We start from the raw sequence: 26645 nt of genomic DNA on the forward strand, positions 1-26645 counted from the left end.
GGCCATAGGATAATATTATTATCAGCCTTCTCTGTGTGTGTGCCTCTCCAGTGGCAGGGATCAGTTCAAAGCACAGCCAAAAGCATGGGTGTGCATGTGTGTGTTAGAGGAAGATAGTGTGTGCATTTGTGCACATGTGTGTTTGTGTCTATGACTGAGTGTGTGTGCTTGGATGTGTGTGTGTGTGTGTGTGTGTGTGTGTGTGTGTGTGTGTGTGTGTGTGTGTGTGTGTGTGATCAGCTCCCTGAAGCGACAGCTGCACGCCGAGTTTCTGAATGGAGAAAGCTCCTCTGCAATGACTACCAAGTGGTACACACGTCTCTCCAATCTCTTTCCTCCCCTCTTTTCTCTTCCTCTCTCCTTCATTCTTCTTTATCCTTTGTGTCTGCCTTTTATTGTGCCTCTCAACAGCGATTGTATGCTGATGATATTATCCATGTTTCGGTCGTCCCCTATTCCTCTACCTCCCTCTCTCCGCTGCTTACATCCACTCTTTCAGTTCCTATTTTCCCATCCCTTTCTTTTTTTTATCATCCATCCATCCATTATCTTAACCGCTTATCCCACCAGGGGTCACGGGGGGCTGGAGCCTATCCCAGCTGGCTTCGGGTGGAAGGCAGGGTACACCCCGGATAGGTCGCCAACCCATCACATCTTTTTTTATCAATGCTTCATTATCTCTGTACTCACAAAATACCAAATACCTGCTACTGTTTTGGTAAAAAAAAAAAAAAAGGAGCAGCAGTCAGATTAATATGCTTTGAAAAGAAAAAGAGCAGGAAAAAGAGGGAAGGAAGGAGGGAATAATTGAAAGAAAGAGTACAAAATGGTTCAAAAAGGAAAAAGAACAAGGGGGAAATAAAAGGCAGCAGGGATTAATAAGAAGTTATTAAAGAGAGGAGACTTGCGTAAGAATATAAGGGAAACCTTATTAAAAGAAAGGGACTATTTTTAGTAGTGTTTCAGATTGGGAAGTGTTTGATGTCAGAGCCCCATTAGCTACAGCAGCGTGTATTTGGAGAGATCTTTGCTGTTTGGACAAAGTGTGAGTGTGAGCGTGTGGAAGTGAGGCAGAGATAGATGTGGGGGAAGTGAGAGAGAGAGAAAGCATGTGTCAGTGAGCTTCATGGCCCATTGGCTTGGGAACTTCAAGGCCGGACTATCAGAGACCTGCTGGTGTCAGGTTCAAACATAAGAGAGCACAAGGTGAAAGCAAAAGCAGCACATCAGACCAATGGGGTTGCACAGTATGTGTTGTCTTTTCAACACCCGGGCCTTCACTGAAATCCACATGCTCACATCTTGCAGTCATCTCCTAAGCGTTGATCATTTTTCAAGGTCGACTCAGCTGTGCATGTTCTAGCATATCAAACAGCTGATGATCAAACAGCTGCTAGATCTTTATATTCCCATGACTGCCTTGGTTGCTCTTACAGTTCGGTTGTGTTGATATTGTAACATACTCTGTCACTGATTTGCAGTTTCTCTGGGAAATGATTAGTTCTTTGCTACTATTCTGACTTTGAATTGTTGGAATAAAAACAGAAACAACTGCAACCTTGTTTGACATTGTTCAAGTAGAGAGGGTTGGATGAATGAGGAGCTTGAGGTAGTGGTTACTGCTACTTCTACTATGATCAACGACCATGCTTTGCTGGCACTCACAGGAATGCATGCTACCATTCCACCAGATTACCCCCCAAAAAATAAGAAAATTAAATGACAGAGGGTGCTATGGGTGTATGTAACCAATGTGAAACTGACTATAATGGCTTTTGAAAAACTAAAGGTTACAGGCAGATGGGGACTGGTGGACTATGAAAGAACTCAGGTCAGGAAAACAAAGTTGTTTAACAATTACATGAAAAGTAAGTAAGAGGAAAGCAGAACAAAGTAATTGGCGCCAAGTGAGGGAGCAAGCTTAGGAGCATTATCTGTTAGCTAACAGCAACAGCAGTGTTTTATTTACAACACAGGTAAAAAGAGCAACTTCTGCTTCTTCTATTTCCAGCATATTAGTCTAATGGGCCACTTTGTGCATTTCAAGATGTTTGCTTTTGTACCTAAATGCTTGATGGATGTATATGCACATCTTGGTAACATTGTTTTATTTAGTGCCCGTGCAAACACGGGCGTTGGAATCAGAGTGGGTTGTTTTTGTTCTAGTTCTGAGTTCTATTACTCTGCATTTTCACCTTTAATGGATAGGATAGCTGAAGAGAATCTGGAAAGGCGGGGAGCAGAGAGTGGGAGAGGACATGCAGTAAATGGTAGAGGGCGGGAGTTGAACCTGCGACCGCTGCAACAAGGACCGTAGCCCCTTTATATAGGACGCACGCTGAGACTGCTAAGCCAGCAGCGCCTCTAATAAGAGTGGTTTTAACTGGGGTGAAGAGGAAGTGCACATGTAGCTTGATGTTTGCCTTGTTGTCATAAAGAAGCTGGGAACCATATATTTCATGATGTAATTTTGAGTTGAGCTTGTTGTTTCCAGGTCATGTAAGCATTTTAGTTGAAGTCTAAATGGACTTTTATTATGGGGGCTTACCAGATGCAGATTATACGTTGAGATTTCACCAGTAAGGGACCAGGTTCGTCTAAGCACACCCAGCATGACAAGCTAAGTAGTTGAGCCAATAACAGTGTGAAAACAGCCCGTAGGCCAAGCAGTGAGTGGTGCTTACCAAGTTATCATTATTGTTATGTATAAGGGCCTGTGTCCATCAACACAGTTTTTGGGTCTGACAGTAACTTTTTTCTATACACAATCAATGCAATTCAGCATTTTCAAGTCTCAACATCCTAAACACAAAAATTCCCCTCAATGCCATGTCATCGTCATTACTGGCCAATGACAACTAAGAATTTATGGGATCAACTTTCGTCTGTAGAGGGGAAAACTAACCCCCCTCTTATTTTACAGGTACAATTTCCAGGCCTAGAGCCACTACTAGTGCTACGCTAAGATTTCCGTCAACGTTTTTTTACATTTGCTTTGTAAAATGACATGAAAGAAAATATGCAGCATACAGAGCATTTCAAAGTATGCTTAACAGTCACTATGAAGGGAATTGGAGTGTCGTGAGAACTTTCTCAATCTAGCAACAAAAATATCCAGTGATAACTGCTCTGAACATTGAGGTTGTGGGCACTGCCAATGAAAAATAAACGAGTTAATAGATACAGACCCTAACCCACACTCTTCTGCAGCTCTGCCCTAAGGTTCAAATGGGCTCACACATCATATTTGAGGGCTAACATGGTGAAGTTTACTCAAAAATGTAATCTACATTCTAGGTCGTCGTTGAGAGTCGTCTACAATGGACAAGAGTAAAAATATTCAAATAGGTACGGAGAAACGATTTCAGAAATTTACCAATAATATGCTCAACATTCAAACCAAAAAGATAACTGACACATTTTTGTTTTTTAAAACTGTAATATTTAAGTAGATTTATGAATCAGGGTTATTCCTGGATAAGTACAAATTGTATTTTCTGCTCTCAAAATTGCTGAATTATGTTGTGTAAAGGCTCAGATAAACAGAACAATAGCCAAACAAACAGAGAGATGGTCAGAGCTAGACACAACCACAGGCACAGTTTTATGATAAGTGAAGAAATATAATTATTGATGCTTTAAGCTAGTAATTATATCATACAGCACTGGTGGGAGTAAGAAGGAGGCTGTTGGAGGGACAGAAGAAGGTTGACATGAAGTTGTGCCTGTATCGGGGCAGGAAAACAATAATGATGCAAGAAAGGAGGCTCCAATTAGACCAGACAGCAATGGAAGCGATGTGTAGTTGGTAACAAAGCAAGGTTGAAAAAAAGGAGGGATAGATGTCTTTGTTACATTTAACAAAATTTAACTAAAGTAATTGTGTTTTGAGTAAAGACATGAATGCGTTGAAGAAGGGAGACACAGCAGTAAGGACCTTTGAGTGTCACTGTGTGTATGTGTGTGTGTGTGTGTGTGTGTGTGTGTGTGTGTGTGTGTGTGTGTGTGTGTGTGTGTGTGTGTGTGTGTGGTTAGTGTTACGGTAAGCCAGAAGCCGTGGTTAGTATTACAATAGAGTGCAGCGTAACAAGCATGGATGCAGTGTGCTAGCAGCCGCAATCACCTCATTATCTACTGTACTGACAGGGAGAGGACAGAGCGTTAGAAAGAAGATACGGAAAGGGACAGAGAGGAAGAACGCAGATGACAAAGACACAAAAAGAGAGCGAGATTAATAGACTGAAAGAAGCAAAGCTGGAGACAGAGTGTGAGCAGAAAGAGAGAGCAGCAAATAGAAAGAGGACTGGAGAACGATAGTCATGTAACAAAAGAGCCATTAGCAAATGCCTGTTTCCCTTCTCCCCTCACATCTCTGAAAGACAGCATCTTTGTTAGATTGTGTGCATGTGTGAGTGAGTGAGTGAGTGAGTGAGTGAGTGTGTGTGTGCGGTGTGTGTGTGTGTGGCTCTGATCCCAGCGGTGTATCAGTTCCATGTTGGAGATGAGGGTTCGTCTGGGCAATTGTGTGTGGCAGCATTGTTGTGCCCATGCGGGTGTGTGAATTTCGTTATCGCCACTGTTTGTGCATTCATGTGTATTGGCAGATATTTTTATGATGGGGGTTGCACAGAGATGGACAAAAAATATGAATATGTATGAAAATAAACAATCAAATATTTCTAACTAACGACTAAAAGCATCGCTGTAGTATCAAACGCCCGAAAACATAAACTTAAAGCTCCTGTGGGGACTTTTTAGCTGGTTATGAGACCCTCTAAAATGAATGATGGTGGGTCTACAACTGCAAACAAAACCATCAGCCACAAAATTGATCATTTTTATGTTCTCCTTTTTAATGCTTTTACCACAGCTGTTAAGGTGTCACATGAAGTGATTTACAGCCTGGTTTTACATGTCCTATGATAAGAATTCATAAGAAGTAATACATTTGTCTGTCAAAAGACAGCAGGACGGGATGTTCCGTTAAAAAAAACACACAAACAGGGCAGTATCAGCAAAAAAAAGAGTTCCTGTTTTGTCCACAGGAGGCACCAAAATCAACTGAAACCAAGAGTTCCTTACATTAGCTTTAAATGTAGTAGTAACATCATTGTATGACATTTAAATACCATGACAAATGAGAGGGCCAGTCAAGGCAAGCAAGGGAGCGACGGACAGTTCGGGAGAGCTAAATGGCATCATGAAAACAGGAAACCAAACACTCCAATAATATAGAGATATGATGACGAATAACAATACACTGCTTCAGACCAGTGATGCAATAACAACTCTTACAGTATAATTTTGTTTTCCTCACTTTGCAGCTGCCACAAGGGTCGCCAACAATTTACATTTTCAGAGCAAGTCAGGGGCAATTACAACTCCAAGAAGCCTATCTTGCGTGCCCTTCTCATAAAAACATTACATGATCTACTGTATGCTGCTAATTTACATAGCTTCCCAAAATACTTGGATTTCAGGCTAAAAGAATAAAGCACCAGGTCTTCCCTCAAACTCCTCTGGAAAGACAGCCAACAAAGAGTTCACCCAGCTGTGAAATTAGTAACTTTGCCACTTGCCTTATGTTTGCTTTACTTTCAGTGGCGTGCAAACTACTTCTTCTTTGGGGACTCCTCTTCCGCTCCTTCCTCACTCCTGGAGGCTCATATTAATTGGCTTGCATGTGCTCAAATATGTTTAACTTTATGGGAGTTCTTATTTGGGCACATTATGCAAAGTTATTTCCACAACTTGCACGGTGCAGTCTTGTTCAAGTCTTCAATTGAGTAAAGTGGAGGATATGGTTAAGTAGGCTGCCAATTCACACTCTGCCAGATACATGTTATCGGAACTCTGAAGTATTTTGCTGAAGAGAATATTGCTAAACCTTTCCTTTCCAAAGCATAACTGCAGCTTTTATGATGCCTGCCAACACATTCATGCCAAACCAGAAATATGGGTTCAGTCATTGGCCATTTTGTTAGCCTGCTGAGTACATGTTGTCTCTCAGGTGTGATGAATGACATGGAATCAATGTAGTTATGAACGAGTCTTGAGGGTAAAAGTAGCATTTTATAGCAGACCAAAGTGAATATTTTTCTATTTCAACATCCAATTAAGACCTCACATAACAGTCATCAGAGGAACCATCTTAATTTGCTGTAATTAAAATGTGAGTTTGGAATATTTTTAATTGCCAAACTATGCAACACATTTGGGATAAATTCAGAAAATGAAATGAATTTTAGAGAAAGAAACTTAATTTTGAATTAATGTAATTCATTCTTCCTTCAATAAATCATGATGTCCCTCGTGATTGTAATTCATTTTCCAAAGAGGACCTTGCCAAGACAGCAAGAGATACAGTTTTGAATGAAAAATAAAACACACATGACACAACCCAGTGAGCAGTTTACCATTGGAAACACATTCAAAACTGGATCAAAATTAAAATTGGTTTCACTAACTTCATGAAGAGAGTGGGTTAATGTTTTTGTTTGGCCATATTTCAATCACAAGATTCTTAACACATTCACACAAGTTTTCAAATCATATCTCAAAATTTCCACTAAAGGTGATTGTGCCATTGAAAACATCAATTCCATATACAGTTTATTTGGATTCTGAACTTCAGAAAACTTAATTACAACCAAACACTAATTGTCACTGGCCACCATGGTGTTAAGACATTGCACTGTTGGTTTGATATCAGTCATATAGTGTTGTAGTTGAGTCACCAGACCTCCAGTCTGAGTTGGATATCTAATACCCAGTGTTAAAGTCTGAGTCAAGTCCAAGTCACTGAAGACTTCAAGTCAAGTTCAAGTTGTTATCATCTCTAAGTGGAGCAACACACTCATTGTTTCCTCTGCTTTTATTCAGAATTTGTGAACCCAGATAAATAAAGGGGAAGAGTTAGTGAAATGTGTAGAGTTGAGTCAGATACATAGTTTTAATGTACCGATATCCAGCATTAGAAATTCAATGGATTTTTGCTTTCAGAATAGGATTGAACACATTTACTTCCATAGACAACACTTTTGAATCCCAGTTTGGAGTGAAGAAATTTGTTTCTACCTAGTGCTGGGACCAAGCCCTGGAAAGGCCAGGTTGGAACAGGAAGTCATCCTTGAAAGATATACAACCCTGTTTCTGAGGTTATCGCTGAGGCAGCTGCTGCTCTGCCAAGGAGCAGAGCTAACACACTTTTTTTTTTGGTCCCATTGATTTCAAAAGGGGAGCAGCAGCCCTCCTAGGCTATAATAATACTGCTCCCAAAAGAGAAAATGTCTGCTCTCTTGTCCTCCTACACAGGAAGGTCAGGGTCAGCTACAGAACAGCATGGCTGGAGCCAACAGGGATTGGCTTTCTTGTTTGAGGACACTTTGGCAGGGCAGATCCTTGCTGGCACGGGGTTTGTCCCCCTGCCCTCCAGCTGAAGATGGGTCCAAATGTGTGACCAATGAAATGTGAAACAGATTGTTCAACAGGAAGATCAAAGAGGCTTCTCCAAGATTTGTGTTGTGTTTATACATGAGCCAAGGAAAGTAACTTCCACCTACCGCAACGTGTAGACATTCAGACTGAAGTTCAAACCAATTAGAGCACTGTCATGGTTTTACGAAAAGCAGTCAAATATATCTCAAAATAAAACTGAAAAAATTGTTTGAATAAGGGCAATAATAAAACGTTGGCTCAGATATGCACTGTATTGGCAGACCTGTATGAGCAGTATTCGTTAAACGGATTTCAAATCAGAAAACTGAATGAATTAAGTAAAATACAACTCTGTTACTCTAAAAATCATTCAGCTCTGAGCTCCTTGTCTGAGATTTGACTTAAGCAGGGTACCCACTACGAGATAATCTGACTGATTTTGGGCCTGTTTCCCCTCCTCCGACAGATGTAAGACAAGTTTTTGATGGTTTAAGTTTATCTTGCCAGACTGTCCTGTAGTGTGAGGAATGTTAGAGGGGATTTCACGTCCTCCTATCTGCTTGGAAGTACATTGGGACCACACTGATTTCCAATAATATGTACTAAACTTGTTCAATATTTCAGCCCGGATATCTTGCTCTGTACCTTGAAGACAGCTGAGCAGGCATTATGTTGATTGTCACTTGGAACAAAACGATAGACAATCAGGAAGGAAGCTGATAGAAGAAATAAGCTCATTTAATGCAGCCATGTTAACGGTAAACTCACAAAGTTACATGAACCTTGGATATCAAGGACAAACTTTTTGACTTGTACAAATAACACAGGTATCTATATATGTGCTATATAACGTAGCATAATGGAACTTATGAGGAGAGGAATTGGACAGATATTGCTACCTCAATGGATGGACCAGGTAGCTCATAGAACCAATAGCAACACTTGGCTTGATGTGCATCATAGCTTCCTGCCGTAGTCTGCCATGTTTGTGAGGTTTCCAGTTTTGAAAGTCATGACTAATGTGTGGTGTTACATGTTAGCCATGTTTTACCACTCCAAACACTATAAGAAATAAACTGTATAATCTGTTATGATTTGTCGTCACGTGTGGGGATCTCATACATTTTCAGCATCTGTTACGTTTTTAAATTTTTTTATGTAGGCCCGTCTTCGGACTATGGGGGTTGATGTCTTGTCAGTTGAGATGGATTTTGTTGACATTTGGACTTAGTGGCACTGATGATCTCTCTTGCATAACAGATTGGCTGATGACGATCTTTAGACATGAGAAAATTCTAAGAGAAAGGTTTGAGAATTTAACTTAATTCAACATTTTTCTCATCAAATCTTTGATCTCTGTTGCAAGGACGAACTCTTTACATAGTGAATGTATTATATTGTAGAGATACTCTCTCTAAGTACCTCTGGAACCATAAATAGTGTATAAGTGTAGAACATTTTTTCTAACATTTTTTAAATATATTTTATAACAAGCAAATTGGCAACAAAAAAATCATAATAATAATAATAATCATAACAAGAAGTGTAAGTGAAATTGATCACTGCTCTGTTAGCTATAGCATGGCTTCACTGCAGATAGTTTTAGTTGTGTTCCTGAACTCTGTTACGCATTTGAATCTCACATTTGACTTAAACTGTATTAGTTTTTCCAATGACTTTTTAATGCAGCGCTCTGCATGGGAGCTGTTAACAGCCTGCTACACTATTCCCCGAGATGTGAGTTTTGGCATCATAATAAGCAAAAATATGTTTTCACCCATTTGTTAAGGGACTCTGGAAATAGTCTGGGTTCACTTCAGGGGGTCCCCCTGAATTATGCAGAAAGGTAAAATTAGACAAACTGCTGTATTTATTTCATTAAAGTTTTGTTTAATGGTCCCAAAGCAAAGTTCTCCCTGGAGCTGGAGTTTTTGTGAATAGATGCAGCACATTACTCTATTCATATGAAAAAAAGGACAAATGGATGCAATATGTATCTTGGACATAAATAAACTGTGTACAACTGCAATGTTGATTCACTTTTTTTTGCAACACACGTGCATGCAATCTCTCTCTCTCTTTTTCTCTCTCTCTCTCTCTCTCTCTCTCTCTCGCTCCCATGTTCCCTCTCTCTGAGGCAACACTCTAGATTCATTACTTGTGAGATCTCCAAACCAATCTTGCACTTTCTCACAGCCCCCATGCACACTCTCTCTCACTACACCCCCTCAACCAGAACACACACACACACACACACACACACACACACACACACACACACACACACACACACACACACACACACACACACACACACACACACACACACATACTCTCCCCACCTCCTCACTGTTACCATCCGTGTGTCATTGGCTGTTGCTAAGTTACAGGCCCCCACCAAGTTTTAATGCAGCCAACAAAAGCTTTGCCTTTACCACTGGTTTTGGACAGAAACTCCTTTCTGTAGGAGCACTTTGCTTTTGCTATAGATCTACCAGCTTCCACTGCTCTGCCTTGCGATGGCCTCCACCTGTTCATTCACTTTCTCCCATGTATTTGTTTTTTGTTAGTGGGTTCTTCTCCTCCATCTGTTCCAGGAGTGGGCCATAATGAGGTGTTATAATTGAGGAAGTGAAGAGGGAGATCAGGTGTTGTTTTGCTTTAGTGACAGTTGATATATTGTTAATGTGAAAGCAGAAAATGTGCATATCTGTTTCACCATTAATCACTGCAGCATTATCCAGAGATTAAGCTGCTGCACCGATTTGTACACTTAAAGCCCAACAAATGGACGCATATGCACAAGTACACACACATGCATGCATGCACTCATCAACACAGCTAAATCCTGCCTAATTTGACTGAACTTTGAGTGAGTGTGTGTGTGTGTGTGTGTGTGTGTCTGTGTGTGTGTGTGTGTGTGTGTGTGTGTGTGTGTGTGTGTGTGTGTGTGTGTGTGTTTGTGTGCGTGCCCGTGCTTGCATGTGTGCTTGCGTGTGTGTGTGTGTGTGTGTACCTGTACAATACAGTATGTTTGTGTGTGTGAGCCCAGCAGATGGATGATGCTGCTTTCGAGGTCCTTAATATCCAAGTGTTCTTGCTGGGATAGATGCTGCAGAAATAGATGGAGCACATGCAAACAAATACACACATATAGGCACACAGAGAGAGAGAAAGAGAGATGTACATGCAGCTATTTTCTTGTGCACTGTAGAAAACTGTAGACATGCATTACAATCATGTACTAATGGACAGCAGGAAGAAAGCTCTTATATAAACAGACTGTTCTAGAGTAAAGACATCCACACATGTTTATCCATCCACAGATTTATGCAGACACACACAGGAATGAAAGTGTCACACTTCCACACACTCAGGGTACATGTGCATGAAAAAACTGTGCATATTCAAGGTGGGCAAATATGAGAACCCCCCTCCAGTAAGCACACGTGCACACATGCTCATGGACTTGTTCATGCCTTCACGCAGATCCAGTCAGTTATACACATAAGGCACTCTGCAGTGGTTCTGCAAGGAAGCTGACAAGGTAATCCATCTCCATTGTGAGGTGCAGTGTACTCTGGGAAAGCAGGCTGGACACAGCATAAGTGAGGGACCAGGAATACACACACACACGTATCCACACCCACTCTCACATGCAGACGTGGATGAATTGCTGCTACTGAGTGCAAAGATCACATCAGTGGATTATTTCCAATTATAATGTAATGAATGATGGCGCACAGAAGCTGGCTGAAGGTGATACAGCAACAATATATCAACTCTAGCTACGCTAAAAGAGCACTATATCAGTGTTTATGGCCTATACACCTGATTTATTCTGTGTTAAATGCAGAATTTAAAAGCAAATAGTTCATTTTATGCTGAAGTACCATTGATGCTGGCTGTAAAGCATCCACAGTCCTGTGGTATTCCAGCAGTGTTTATTGGAAACACACGCTTTGGTCTGAAAATCACACTTCTCCAAAAGCAATTATTACTCGCAATTTGATCTGACTTCATATGCAAATGCCAACATTTTCACTGACAGACACACAGCAAACTTTGCCAGATATCTCTAGTAAAAGGTTGCAATTGGATACATTCATTATTGCAACCATCTGTGTGTCTACTTGCTAAGCAAGGACCGACATCTGAATAAGAAAATACTACGCTTTTGTTTTCAGGCTGCTCTGATAGTGCTGCAGGTAGTGATGTTCTTGTCTTCATACTCTGCACCGACATGATAAATTAGAGGATATGAACATGATGCTAATACATACAGTGAATTATTTTTATGCAACTAGAGTGCTACTTTAGCTGTCGGTAAGCCCTCTGATTGTGAGATCAAAGGTTGCCAGATGGAGTACAAATTACCACCAGAGGCCCGTACAGTAAATTAGATCCTTTTGAAATTCATAAAGTCATAACATCACATAGCCAGTACTTGGTAGAGGCAGTCTACTGGCTGCCAGTCTAAAGGTAGCCCTCAATAGGCAATTAAGGCAGAAAAGGAGATGACATTTGCTTGCTCAGAGGTTACAATCATGCCTTGTTAAGCCTGGGATAGCAAACTGGGGGGAAAACGGAGCTGAACTCATTTCTGGAACTTCAGATATCATTTGAAAAATGATTCTCATAATCCCATCAGTCTGCAGCATTAGCGGAGCATGTGGGTCATGTCAGCGGGTGACTAAGAGGGTCTCCCATAGGAAGGATGTTTTTTACCTGTCTAGACTCACTGAGGTTCACTTTGAGGAGAAACTAAAATTCAATAAAAATTTCTCTGTCTTTAAAAACCCTGATCATTTCCCTCCTCCTTTTTCACCTCATTATCTCAGAACTCCCTGAATATTACTTTCTCACTAACTGCTATATTACATCCTTTATTTCACCTCTCTTTCTTCATTCGTGATCATTTATCTTTAGTCTTTTACCATTTCCCCTCTCTCTCTCTCTCTCTCTCTCTCTCTCTCTCTCTCTCTCTCTATTATGATCCTATTTACATGTGTGTGTTGCTAATTGCCACAGATGGGGCTTTATTAAAACTGCATATTAAAAGACCTTTCGCTTTAAGATCTAAGATCTGCTTATCTCAGCGTGTCTGACCACTACTTAATCCTTTATTTTGATCTAATACTCTTCAATGTGAACGCTGTAAACATTGATGCAATCTTTATTTTTTTCAAATGAGTTATGTATGTGATGAAATAAATGGAGCTTTACCTGGCTAAAAGGCTTTTTGATCATATTTTGTTCTGTCTGCCTGGAGAGCACAGACTTTATCAGAAGAAATTCTGCTCTAATCGAAAGGTGACTATGGCTCATTGCTTCTTCAAACAGGGTAAACACTGAAGCATTGCAGTCTGTTGTATTTACAATAAACACGTTAGTAAAGACATAAAGACACCTCCTTGTGTGCATTAATTGGGTGTGAAACAGTGAAGAAAAACAGAGTAAGGAGCTCAAGGAGCTGTCATTAATCTTCACAGGTAGAGTCGATATGACCTCTGAAGGGGATTTTTCCCTTACAAAATGGATGTGTGGGGTGTCTTTGCACTGTGAGGCTAATTACTGCTTTCTTTACAGTATTTATGGAGGTGAAGGGACTTTAAACTGTACTGCTGTTTTATTTTCCTCAAAAGCAAAGGTACCTATTACTGTTTTTGAAGTGCCTTATGCATCTCTTACATTTTCTTTCTAGAACTAATGACTACTCTCTTCACAAAAAGCACATTTAAATCCCAGCACATACAGCACTATGTTCTTTATGTCTGCCTTAATATCTGCCATAAACGCATTGGGGAATAGATGGCATTTGAGTAGCTGATTGATTCTCAAATGCAAAACAGAAATCATACTGTCAAAGAAAACAAAGAGACTGTCAGTATGTGTTTGTGCCTTACTTTGCAAAACATAGAAACATAAACATTTGTCACTGCTAGATATGTCCTCTGACAGCTTTCACAGGCACTTGTGTGAAATGAATATCAATGCAGAGCTCCCCTGTGTAATTACTGTAAAGTAATGCTTTGTGTTTTGGCTGGCATGGTTGACCTTCAGAAACAAAGGAGCATGATAACCATTCAATCTGGGACAATGGATTCCTAAATAGGATAAACATATATGCAGATGACACTTCCTTTAATGGCTGGTTGGGTAAATGCAATATAAGCTCCAGGATCCTACAAACTCAAGACGACTGCTTTTATGCCTTATTTGTTTATCCTTTAAGGGAAATCGTTTTTTTAAAACAAACATTCTAAGCCGAAATATTCACAAATTTCAACCCCATCAGTTACAGTATGTTTGCAATGGATTTGAATGATATGGTCCGACAGGCACAAGTCTGCAGAAAAATAGCAGAGTGCCACAACTTAATGTTATTGAAAAACCAAGTACTGCAATGGCACAGCCTGCCCCATTTCTACCATCCTTCCCAGCACACTCATTAGGTCCCTGGTTCCCCATCAGAAGTAGGCAATTTTCGTTGTGGGTACCAAGTATATTATATTTTATTGCTGATATATGAGCAGTAACTACATTCTACAGTGGATACAATGGATAGCCAAGTTAGATTTGACGAAATAGGTAATGAGTGGGTCCTGCTTGGCTCCCATGACATTATACTGTTTAATGAGAGCATGCAGTGGCCCAAAAACTGTAGGCCAACAAGGACAAACTTTGTCTTGAACTTGCTAGAAATATTTGTAACATATAAGTTAGCTTCAGGCAGAATTGTATTTACCACTGTAGGAGATATACAGTTTTGTCTAATCTGACCCTTATTGGTCGGTCAATATGCTACCCACACAGTAAATCAGAAAGTTCATATGTTTTCGTACACGTTACCTAACTTATAGGTTTTGCTGACAAAACCTGATAATTGAACCATCAGGGCTGTCATTATGACCGCCAAAGTTAAGTCAAAGACAAGTAGGGGCCCTACTGAGGCTTAGTCAAATCAATACCAAGACTCTATTAACAGCTTTGAATGTCAATACAGAATATGTAAGCAAGATACATAACTTTGGATATCTAAAGTGTTCTGGTTTCTATTTTTATAGTCATAGTTTTGACGTGTGTTCTAACAGGCATTGGTTGTAGGCTTGAAAACAGTCGATGTGTAGAGCAAACTTGGTTGTGGTTGGTATAAGTGTTTGGTTGTCAATCTATTTGCAGTTGGCTCCCACTCGCAGCTTTGAGGTGAAACTAATGATCACTTATAAGTGTTCCAAGTTTAAGTGTACACATTAACTGTAAAGAAATAACAATCAATGGAAAGATAATGGCTTAAGTTGCAGTGATGTATGGCTATAGCTATAGCTATTGAGGCTTTATTTGTTCAGACAAACATTTCATTTCATTTGTTGTTTATTTACTTTTTCTCTCAACCCCAGTTCTCCAGGGAAGGCCTAAAATTAAAAATAAACACAATGTCTTAACTAAGACAACTCTTGCATATTATCGGAGGGTGCCACAGTTAATCTCTTTAAACTGATACCGTCATGCAAGTGCAGCTATCAACCTAATCTAACTCCAGACTTGCTTCTTGAGTTGATGCTTTGACTGGCACAAAACGCAAAGAGATTCCCTGCAAAGTTGGCTTTTGCTCCTAGAAGCTATGTATAGTACTCCTGGACACATGCAAATTGTTTCCAAGATTGAACCAATTTGTTTCAAGAGCAAGTTATTTCCAGTGCTACCGAAACTCAAGTACTCTCCCACGACTTAACTTATAAGCTGTGACTTCCAATCCAAATGGTACATTGTATTCTAGCAGAAATGGAGAAGTTCTCTATTTGTGTACTTTTTTCTGCTAATCATGCTATGTAGAAAACAAATTCTGGTGACTTCTCAAACCCAAACAAGCATTGGTAACAGAGCTGGTTTCCGCATAATACATCACTGGCAATCATAAATTACCACACCAACAATTCTATAGACTTATCATCTTTGTGCCTAAAGTTTTTCCTGGAAACATCTGGACTGAACTTTGTACAGTTTTGAATGATGTTTAGATTCTTAATTTTGATACATTTTGGTTAAAGACAGATGAAGTCTTTGGGATTCCAGAGTATCTGCCATATGATATGACAGTATTCAGATTGTATAAGACAGCGAGTCACTATAGCAGCTGGTCCAAACAGGTGGCGCTACATTGAGCTGGGACAGAACTGTCAAGCTTTACCCTAGACCAAAGATGCCTCAACAGTTAGCATTTGCAAAGCCTTAGATTGACATTCAAATTATTGCCAACAACAATGATGGTCCAATTCGACTGGTAACAAGGGCAGACAGCTTGGATCTGTTTTCTCTTGTGTTATTAACTCTCCATAGCTGAACAAGCACACCAGTGAGTAATGGTGGGTGACTGATTGCTATCATCCTCACTGAATTACACAAAAAACCCAAATGTCCATAATTGAATAGCATCAAAAACACACATAGTCTGGATGTGTGGGAGAACCAAATGAGGTGTGCCTAAATGTGTTAAATAGAACAGCTATTATGCTGTAGACTCAGGCTGTACACAGGCAAACTGGATGAGTGGGTGCACCAACTGAAGGATGTATGCATTTAAAATCACCTTTGGTAGCCATTTCTCACATCATACACACATTAGAGATACTTACAATAAAGCTATCATAAAACTGACAGAGACAAGATGAGGGATGGATGATGGAGGGTAAAACAAGATGAAAACCAAGAGCCTGATAAATAACAAAGCTAAAGGAAAGGGGCTGAGAAATAGATGTTGATAAGAAAAGTATGGGAGCGTAAATGATATCAAGAGTGGTTTGGGGGTCATTAGCAACCATAATTAGAACTTACTTAGGAGCTTGCTACATAAATAAAGATTCTGAGGAGGGGAAAAGGGGGAGAAAAGCTGAGAGGTAGGTATGAAGGCTGATACAGTTGCCAAATGAGGGTTGAAGGATAGAAATTGAGAAGATAAATGACTTGGGTTGAAAGAAAATCCATTAGCTACAGAGGATGATGGACAGCTATGGACAAATATTATCAAAAAAGAGAAGTTAAGAGAGCAGGGATGGAGTGACAAGAGTATAGGAGTATAAATAACATGGAAAGATCTATTGCATGTGATGTATTCACACAGGCATAAAATTAGGTATGATGGAGTGAGTAAAAAGTGAATAGAGAGAGACCAGAGCATTACTGAGAAAACAGGTGAATAATGGGTTGGGATGGGAAAGCCGAGGGGGGAATCAAGAAAAATTGTGAAACATATGTTGAAAGGCAGAAAAATGTTGAGGGAATAAAATGGAAAGGCTGAGAGAAGCACTGAAGTGTTTGTGTGTAAGTTTTAGCTTATCATTGTTTCTGCTCTGCGTTCCACTTTGTGGGAGGATGGGGAACATGAAGTATCAAATAACAGCATATCTATTATTAGCAAGCTCATAAGATTGCATCCACCTTTATTTATTTATTTGTTTTTTATATACTTGGCAGATACACTTTACTGGATGGTGCACAGGGAAAAGAAGATAAGGATAGAAAGTCAGTAGCAACACTGGGTATTTTTATCTTTTGATGCTATAGTAAATTCCAATTCCTTGATAAAAGGTTTTGTTGAAGTTCTTTAGGAATGTTGAAGGAGGGAAAGAAAGGAGGGAGCTTCAAAGACAAGTTGACTTTTCAGTATGACTGTAATAAAATTATGTTCTCAGCCAATGCTATTTAATGTAATTCACAAGATTTTCCCATATTCCAAAAATGGTGAAGACAATCTCCATTAGTATATTGATCATGGACTAAAAAGAGAGATGAAACATCTGTATTACAATTTCCCCAGGTTGTAGAAATAAAACAAAGTGTAGCCAATAAAGTGTATTTATTTATTGTGCTGGTGGCATATTTTGGAACCAAGGCATGCCCTGAAGCAATCTGGCTGGTGGAGCTGCAGGTTGACGTCACCATCCACCTGCTTACCAAAATACATGTCAAACTCACTGATCAAATGGCAAAGATCCCTCAAGTCGGTACAGTCTACCGCAAAACAGATTACTGTGTTGGTTTGAGGCAAACACTCACGGTTATGTGAGGTTGAATTACTACCTTGTTAATGTTCATCACATATTCTCTTACAAAGAACGCTGGAGGAGCCCACGTTTGTCACGAGAGCTGTCAGTCATGATGCCACATTTCCTGTTTTTGGAATCAAATAACTAAGCCTCTAGAAAAATGACAATGTACTCTTATTTTCTGGTTTTCATGTTCCATCTGTTATGGGGGAGATGGGTTTAATGACCTATACTGCAGTCAGTCACCAGGAGGAGCTCTAAATGTTTTGTCTTCATTGCTTAAAACGTTCCTTTTTGATAAAGTTTATAGTTAGAGCTGGCTCAGGCTTGGACCAGCTTTTGTTATGCTGCTATAGGCCTAGACTGTCGGGGGAACTGGTGCACTGACACACTGGGATCCTAGCTCATCCCCTTCCCCCAAACCCCCTCATCACTTACTTTAACTCTGCCTGTCCCATTGAGAGTTACTAACCATAGACCTTTCTGGAGTCCCTGAGCTCCATTGTCTCGTAGGCATCCTCCTGCTGCGGATGTTCTGGACTCCAGCTGATATGGATGTGCTGGACTCCAGCGGCAACAGCCTCTATTACTCATCTCATCACTATCACCTCTCTCTCTTACTCCCCTCTATCCCTCTTTCAAGACCCAACTCGGTCGGGCATGAAGTCTGTCTAACACGATTCTGGTTCTGCCTGAGGTTTCTGCCTGTTAAAAGGAAGTTTTTCCTCGCCACTGTAACTAGCTAAATACTGCGATGTGCAATGCTCATGATGGATTAAGGTGGAGTCAGACTGAGTCTTACCCTGTCTTGAAGTTTGGTCTCTGTTCATAATTTGACATAGAGTGGTCTAGACCTCCTATGTTTGAAAAGCGTCTTGAGATAACGTTTGTTGTGATTTGGCGCTATACAAATAAAGGTTGATTGATTGATTGATTGTTGGGGAGTGGTTGTGTCAAGAGATAAAAGTAGGGCCATAACAGATACAAAAAATCTATTAACTTTGCAGCGATTATTGCTATAACCAGAATAAAAAAAGAACACTGTTCTCAACAGGTGGTTTCTCCTGCCATTCAACCTAATATCAAAACTGCGCTTACCAAGGAATTACCCATTACACTTCTTGCCTACATGACATCGCCCCATAATTTCAAACAGGCACTAGTGAGGAAAAATCCACGTGTGCTTCAAGAAAATGCCAACTCACCATGTACCACATCCCATTATCATCTCACTACAATTATATTTTGGTTCAGCTCCTGAGCAGTGCCACAATCTATTCCTCACACTACTAGTGATATTTCCAGGGAGGGCTGTGCTAAATTGCAGGCAGGCTGTACAATGACATGTTTCAGTAAAGCGGTTAAGTGCACATTAAAGAGTTATATTTGCTATACACCTCTGGAAATACTGTGGTACTGATCTAAGTCTGTGTTCTTTCTAGTGAGTTTAGAGGCTTTTTCTTCAAAGACAAGTGAATTTTTTTAACCCGGCAAGCAAGAGAGCACTTTATTCTCCAAACAAAGGTAGAACTACCTGTATTTCAATCTGACACAGGGTGAGGCAGTAAAAGCAGTTTGGTACATTATACAGCTTTTAAAATTGTGTGTACAAGACCCGACTTTTATATCAGATATCATGTTACCTGTTTGTCCGTGTTTCGGATTGATATCTCACTGTGAGATAGTGATAGCTCACTGCCAGTTGTTGGTCAGATTTAAAGCCCACTGAAGCAAAGGGATATTTTGGACTGTACAAATAAATATTGACTTGACTTCAGCTACAGAGCTGCTTTAAACAAGCTAAGTGTCCTGTGGTTAGCAGGCTAGCCAAATTACCAGGCTACGAAAACAGCATTTGTGCCTTTTCCTAACAAAACAATTTAGCACTTGCAGCATTTCATTTGTACCTCTTATTTGCTTGATGTGTATTGCAGCCTCTTGATCTGTGTCACTTGTGGCATCAATGCTGTTCCGTTTCACAAATTTCAAGCATAAAAGGTAATGCTGAAATGATAATAATGAAACAAAATAATGTTGTTGCATCTTCTACTACAAAGGGATTTGAAATTTCAGAAAAGTTCAAAGGGTTTATTTCCATCGCGAGTTTGAGCCTGGTTTCTCACTGGCTACCTGTTGCCTTGCCCTCAGTGACACTGCCTTTGTATCATCTTCAATTAAATGCTTGTTTCATCCTGTCTTTCAGTTGCCCCGTTCCCAGTGGAGGATAATGGAACGGCTTTGGATCTCTTTGCTGTTGCTGGCAGCAGCATGCAAGGGGCAGCCGTGTCCGAAACGCTGTATGTGCCAGAGCCTTTCTCCGTCGCTCGCCATCCTCTGCTCCAAAACAGGCTTGCTGTTTGTTCCTGCTGCAATTGACCGACGCACCGTGGAGCTACGGCTTCAGGAGAACTTTATAACAGGTAAAGTAACTGCTAGTGTGTCCAATGTTTTATTTCATCATTCATATAGGGGGGGTTGTCGACACTGGAGGGATACTAGAGGGGGGACTTACAATTACTACCCACAAATGAATGCAGGGTTTAACATTGTTAAATTGTTATGATGATGATCAGCAGGCAGCATTGTTCAGACACCCAGTACTGAGTAGCACCATAACTATAACAAAAAGGGAATCAACCACTTGGCTGCTGCTTGAAGTGGAAATGCACATTTGATGTAGCACACGGAGTACTTGAGACGTATATGCAGCAACATTATATCGATTTTATATCAAGGTTTAGAGTCAACATTTCAAGACCGTCATTGGCTCAAGTCAAATTTATTTTTGGTTAGTCTCTTCATGACTACATTTCCAAGACTCATTACTTTAACTTTCATACTTTGAAACTTTTTTTGTTTTGTGCCTTAGTCAAGCAAATCATTTTCATCACCTCGTTTAATCAAAGAGTCCTCTGGGATACTGTGTGTGAAATGTACTTATTTCTGAGAACTGAAGTGTTGCTTTATCCTTTTTATTATAATCTGGATTCCCATTAGCTCTCACCAAGGCAGCCAACTAATCTTCCCAGGCTTGACTTAAAAGAAATCCTGTGCTATAGTGCACCAAAACAAAAGACACGCAGCCTGAAAATAGACTGGTTTCACATGGTCTGGAAAGATAAAAAGAAGGGCCATTAGCAATATCACACAGATGCAGTTATTTAAGTCACATTGTTAGGTCCTTTTCAACATCAGCACCACTACTGTGCAAAAAATGGAGATTCTGTATTCAATTACGTAGAATAGAGAATATATCTGCTGTCAAAGGAGGTCCTTAGTGTACTGTATGGCGCCATAAGCTTACAGTATAACTAATTAAGCTGAGAGGTAGGGAATGTAGTTTTTCATGTATGTAAAACTAAGCGGTGGTTACCTGGACAATGTAATTATAGCACTCAAAGTATTCAATCATCTACAGTCCCAATCCCCAAAAGTCCGGACACTGACTAATCCCCTCTGATGCTGGCATTTCTGGTTCATGTGTATAGATAGTTCCCTCTTTGCATGGTACATATTGACCATGCATTTGTGGATGCAGGGAAAAACTGTGTTCATAGACATATGCAGTGAATTCCACTACAGAGTCTGCTTTTAATGCAGTTTGATCAGATGGCCTGAAGATTTAAGCCATCTAGTATTAGATTTTGGTCTTTTCCCAGAGAGATATCTCAAGATTATCTGAATCTTTTAATAATAAAAACAACACTATACTGCAGTTGATTAAATATCAGAATTATTGGCAGTTATATACCGAGGAACTTAAAAAAAAAGTTAGACCTTTTGCTCATGCAGTCACTCACAGGGTCCTGAACCTCATCCCATCTTAACTTCTGAGAGACTCAGCCTCTCTGTACTGCCCTTTTTTATGCCCTGTCATGTTACGTACCTGTTACAATTTAACCTCATTAATTGGGAGATGTTCCCTAAGGTGACTTTGTCAATCATTACAGAACTTTTTCAGGGTTTTGTTGTCCCTGTCCCAACTTTTTTATTTTTATGTAGTGCTGGCATAAAATGTAAAAATTAATATACCTTTATTTTCCATAAAACATTATTTTTTCTCACTTTCAACATTTGATATTTTGCCATTGCACTGTTTTCATTTATTATAGGGTTAAAAGTATTTGGAAACTGTCACATTCTGTTTTTATTGATATTTTACACAGTATACCAACTTTTTTGGAAGTGGGGTTACATTAAATTTACATTAACACTTTTTATTTCCATGTTAATGTCATATTTGTTCTTCTTGTGGAACCCAGAAAATGATTCAAAATAAGCTATTTAACACTGACTGTGCTTTAAATTGACAGCATGTTTATCATCACTCTGCTTCTCCATATAATATAGTGTCTCTGTAATAAATCTGCCAAGTTAAGGTTCACTTAATAAAATTGACATTGAGTTTATTCTGTTCACTCCCAGCTGTCAGAAGGAAGGACTTTGCCAACATGACCAGCCTGCTACATCTGACCCTGTCCAGAAACACCATTAGTCAGATTCTCCCTTCAGCTTTCAGTGACCTGCGGCGACTCAGAGCACTGCACTTAGACTCTAACAGATTAACTGCAGTCAAGGTAAGGCTGATGGATGCATGGGTGGATGATTAATGATGGTAAACTGTAATGAGTAGTCAGAAAGACCATTAAACTGATAATCAGTTCTTAAGAGTCACACAACTTCATCAAGTTTGAGTTGAGCCAGGCGATGAATGTATACAGATTAAAATAAAGAATAGCAGAGAAGCAACAAGATATCTCTCTTAAGATAAGTGATGCAACCATTTACATTTTGTCTTCTTTTATCTTTCAGGATGACCACTTCAAAGGCCTGACAAACCTTCGTCACCTGATCTTAGCCAACAACCAGCTCAACGCCATAGCTCCCCATGCCTTTGATGATTTCCTTTCCACATTGGAGGATCTTGACCTCAGCTACAACAACCTTGCAGAGGTTCCCTGGGAAACCATTGGGCGCCTAACCAATGTTAATACCCTAAATATGGATCATAACCTTATAGAAAATGTTCCCCAAGGGGTATTTACCAACCTACACAAGCTGGCCAGGTAAAGGACGATACAGTGACAAGATAATGTGCTTAGAGATACAAAATGTATTCATATATTGGCTTCCATACAGACCAACTGAATGAATTACTGTACATCTCATGATTATATCTACCTTTCTCTTTCTCCCTCTCTTCTCTTGCCTATCCCTTGACTTCCCTCTACCCCCTTCCTTTCATAGGCTCGACATGACGTCCAACAAGCTAAAGAAAATTCCCCCAGATCCATTATTTCTCAGAATCCCAGTTTATGCCAAGTCCAAAGGCTCCCCTCTCTCCTCCCTGGTGTTGAGTTTTGGTGGCAACCCCCTTCACTGTAACTGTGAACTTCTGTGGTTAAGAAGACTGACTAGAGAAGATGACCTTGAGACTTGCGCCTCACCCCCTGACCTCAGTGCCAAATACTTCTGGACGATACCTGAGGAGGTGATGTTTTGAGTCCTGGACTTTTGCTATGAGGGGAACTAATTGGAAGATTGTTTTCCTCTCTTTATTCTAAGATTATTCTTTCACTCGAGGAGTGTCGCTTTTTATTTCAGATTATGAATGTACAATGCTTTCCCTGCAAACCATATTCTGCATTCAGATAGTGATGGCTTGCTTTGGCAATTGCTCTACTTGTGCTCAAACTGTATACTTTAAAAGGGGGCTAAAGATATAGTGTCTAACCCATAGTTTAAAGGGCTGACAAATAGGGCAAATAGGCATTAAAGGCGTTGTCCTCCTACTTATTGCAAATTAAAAACTGTATAATCATAGTGCAAAGTAAAGGAGATAGTGAGTTTCCAGTTGAGCATGAATCAAATCAATTACAGTGTCATCTCTCGCTCTTGTTAATAGTCAGCAGTGTCAGTAGGCAGCAATTTCCTGTTACATGGCAGTCAATTTTTTCTGAAATAGGCTTGGCCTGTACTGGCTTGTGGAAGTTCTCTCCTTCCATTGTGCCAATATATGCAATGCATATGCATGGGCCATGTTCTAAATATGGTAATGTGCAAATGAATCATTTCCGCTGTCGCAATGCCGCCACAGCAGACATGGTGAGTGCATCTCAACATTAAGACAGACATTGTGCTTGGTGTCGGTCTCTGGCTGTATTTTTGTGGCTCATGCAGCATTTGAACAGAAATCTTCCTGAGGTGAAACTAGTAATGGGGGAGGTAGCAGGGAGTGTGTCCTCATCTTCTGCCATTAGCATAATCGCTGCACAATGCCAGAAGTGTTATAATTCAAAAGGCAAGGAAACAGAAGCTTGCCCTTACCCAGTCCTCTGGGAATTTCCTAATATTTAACCAAAGAGTTTGAACACTCCTGGGTGTCCCTGTGTGTACCGATGATAATGAAAAGTGTTGCCTATTACTTACTTTCTTAATGATGCTGAAGTAGCAGGAAAACACAATGGTGAAGTTGCTTGCTGCTTTCACAAGATAGTAAATGTGCGAGCACTGCACTTGACCACACATCAGTTAAAGACCACAACACCAATGAACAGATGTAGACAATGTCCTTGGCCAAAAGTAGCACTATCATTTCAGATGTGCCAGGTTGTAAACATCTCCTGCACAGGTCAGAAAACACCCTTGCGCTGAAGCTGCTCTTTGCCCTTGTGCAGAGTCTGCTCCCAGATTTGATTGACTTGTTCAACAACTCTGTGAAAATCTCCAAACGAATACAATGCCAGATGTAGTGTTGAAATTGTCCCTACCTCATTGATGACGTATCCCTTGTGAGTGTGTCCTGTATTGGTGCTCCGAAACTGATGCTCTGAACTGTTGAGAAAGGTAGAAAAATAACTGTTATTTAATTGTGGTCACATAACTTTAAACCAATACAGGCTTTTGACGTTAATAGTACATTCAAGAAACAAACTGATTATACAGGCATACGTCTTCAATCTGACCCTGTTCTCTTTTGCCCTCTAGGAGTTTATCTGTGACCCACCAGTCCTGACCCGTAAGTCACCTCATACTGTTGCTATGGAAGGCCAGCCTGCCAGCCTCAAGTGCAAAGCAAATGGCGACCCAGAACCAGAAGTCCACTGGATCAGCCCTGAAGGGCGACTTATATCTAATGGCTCAAGGTACAACACTTTTTCTTCAGGATTTTTTTCTCACAAGAGCTAACTTTGAGGACTAAAGACTGTGTAATGAATTAGGGGAACATAAATTGTCCTCTGAGAGCACTACTACTCCATTCAATGATGTAAGTAATTCAACAACCCAGTTGGCTTGTGGAGGAAAGAAGGGGTTGTGTAAATGTTATGCTCTGGCTCTGAGCTATGTGCCAATGTGACACCAAGTCAAAAAGACAGTGTGTCTCCCAAAATTTCTGTCTTGGCTGTAGTAGTAGGGCGTGGGTACATGACTCATGTGGGCCAACTCTGAATATGGATTAAAGGGTATTTGATGAGGTCACATCTTCATCACATGTCCATCTGATAACACAGTTGGCTTACATGTCGAATACATATTCAGACATATTTGCTGAAACAAAATGTCACAGCCCTTATAATTCCTGATCTGTTTCAGTTGGGGTTTCTCTTTGTATTTTAAAATGCTCTATCAAAAAAAAAAGGCTGTAAAATAAATGAAGGACTGTTGCATATTTGGCAACCACAGTTTGGATTAGCCTGTACTTATAAAGCCCACAGCCTGGCAGCAGCATAGCCCCACAGCCTGGCAGTCATTGCATTGATTCTGGATAGAGTATCTGGATGGATGCTGGTGTTGGAGGTTGGCATTAGCATCAGGTGCTTCAGGCAGCAATGCACAGGTGCTACTAAATGGGCTAATAAGGAGAACACTGATTAGTGATTAGCTCCTGTGTGGCTGACAGGGGAGGAGAGCTTATGTGATTGTGGTGTGAATCAGATGGGAATTACATTTAAAATCATCATTTTGTAAGCAGAAGTGAATGTGTCTTTGTTCATTGAACTAAATGGCGTACAGAGTGGCCTGGCCTATTTGAATATGAATTTCTGGCTGTGCCAACCCAAGTTGCAGCCTCCTCTTGTGAGAATTAAAAATCTGAGCCTAACTCAATGGCTCGAAGCCAACAGATGTGGCTTTGAGAGGGGAATATTAAAAATTAAAGACAAGAGGGGAAAGAAGCAAAGATGAAAAGAAAATATGCCTGAACTTTTGTAAAGCCCTCTGTATATGTTCTTTACTTTGTTGTGACGTTTAATTTTTAATTTATTAAAGAATGATTGTTTATAGAATTATAAAATGTCTTTCAGAACGTTGGTTTTCCCAAACGGAAGCTTGGAGATCAATGTAACTTCCCTGAAGGATTCAGGAAACTTCACCTGCATTGCCTCCAACGCAGCAGGAGAGTCTACAGGAAGGGTGGAGCTAGTTGTCACAGCAATGCCCCACCTGGCAAATAGCACAAGCCGTAGCCGAGACCCATCCTCTGAACCTGCCCCATCTGACATCCTAACCTCCTCGAAGGTTGCGCTGCCTAATAACGAGACAAGAGGCGGAGACCGGAGGGTTTCATTGGTGGAGCTGACAGGAAACTCTGCACTCATAAGATGGAGCAGTCAGACTCCTACAACTGGAGTCAGGATGTTCCAGGTCCAGTACAACAGCTCCGGGGATGACACACTGGTTTACAGGTCTGTTTATCTACTCTACCCATGTATATTATGCCTTTAAACTTTCTGTCTACACAAAGTATCATTGGTGGCATTTGTTTTTCAAAGGCGTATTCATAAAAAGTTAAAAGCAGTTGTGTGTGAGTTAATCTGGAGACATCAGCCTCTGCTATGGGAGTGAAAGCTGATGATGGGTGGTTCAAGTAAAAATAAGCCAGTCATCCACTAAAGTAAAATTCTCATCAACTGAAATGATAGACATCTGTAGTGGAGTAGAGCCATTGTTGGGTTCACTGAATGCCTGGGCCAAATGTGACGAGCGTAGCTGTTGAGCAAGTGTTAATGCTTGTCCGTCAGTTTGGTTCGGGGCTGCATTGATGATGCTGTTGCGGTAAGTCATAGCTGCTAGTCACAGTATGTCTCTGACGGAGATATTTTTCAATGTTCTGTTGGGGTTGACTTGACAAGGATCTTTGACGACATTTCCCTTCATGGAGCG

General features: G+C 40.3%; 1 protein-coding gene across 1 annotated transcript in view; it reads left to right on the forward strand.

The window, feature by feature from the left end:
- The window catches only part of zgc:172282 (leucine-rich repeat and fibronectin type III domain-containing protein 1-like protein), a 156583-nt gene that overhangs the window by 47408 nt on the left and 82530 nt on the right, over positions 1-26645 (forward strand). The window contains exons 3-8 of the mRNA XM_034701917.1: positions 19687-19903; positions 21909-22060; positions 22296-22549; positions 22731-22974; positions 24471-24628; positions 25787-26167. Of these exons, the coding sequence (XP_034557808.1) occupies positions 19711-19903; positions 21909-22060; positions 22296-22549; positions 22731-22974; positions 24471-24628; positions 25787-26167 (1382 nt within the window). The 5' untranslated portion in view covers positions 19687-19710. The remainder of the gene's footprint in view (positions 1-19686; positions 19904-21908; positions 22061-22295; positions 22550-22730; positions 22975-24470; positions 24629-25786; positions 26168-26645) is intronic.

This window comes from Notolabrus celidotus, chromosome 14, assembly GCF_009762535.1.
Source record: "Notolabrus celidotus isolate fNotCel1 chromosome 14, fNotCel1.pri, whole genome shotgun sequence".
Taxonomy (NCBI): Eukaryota; Metazoa; Chordata; class Actinopteri; order Labriformes; family Labridae; genus Notolabrus; species Notolabrus celidotus.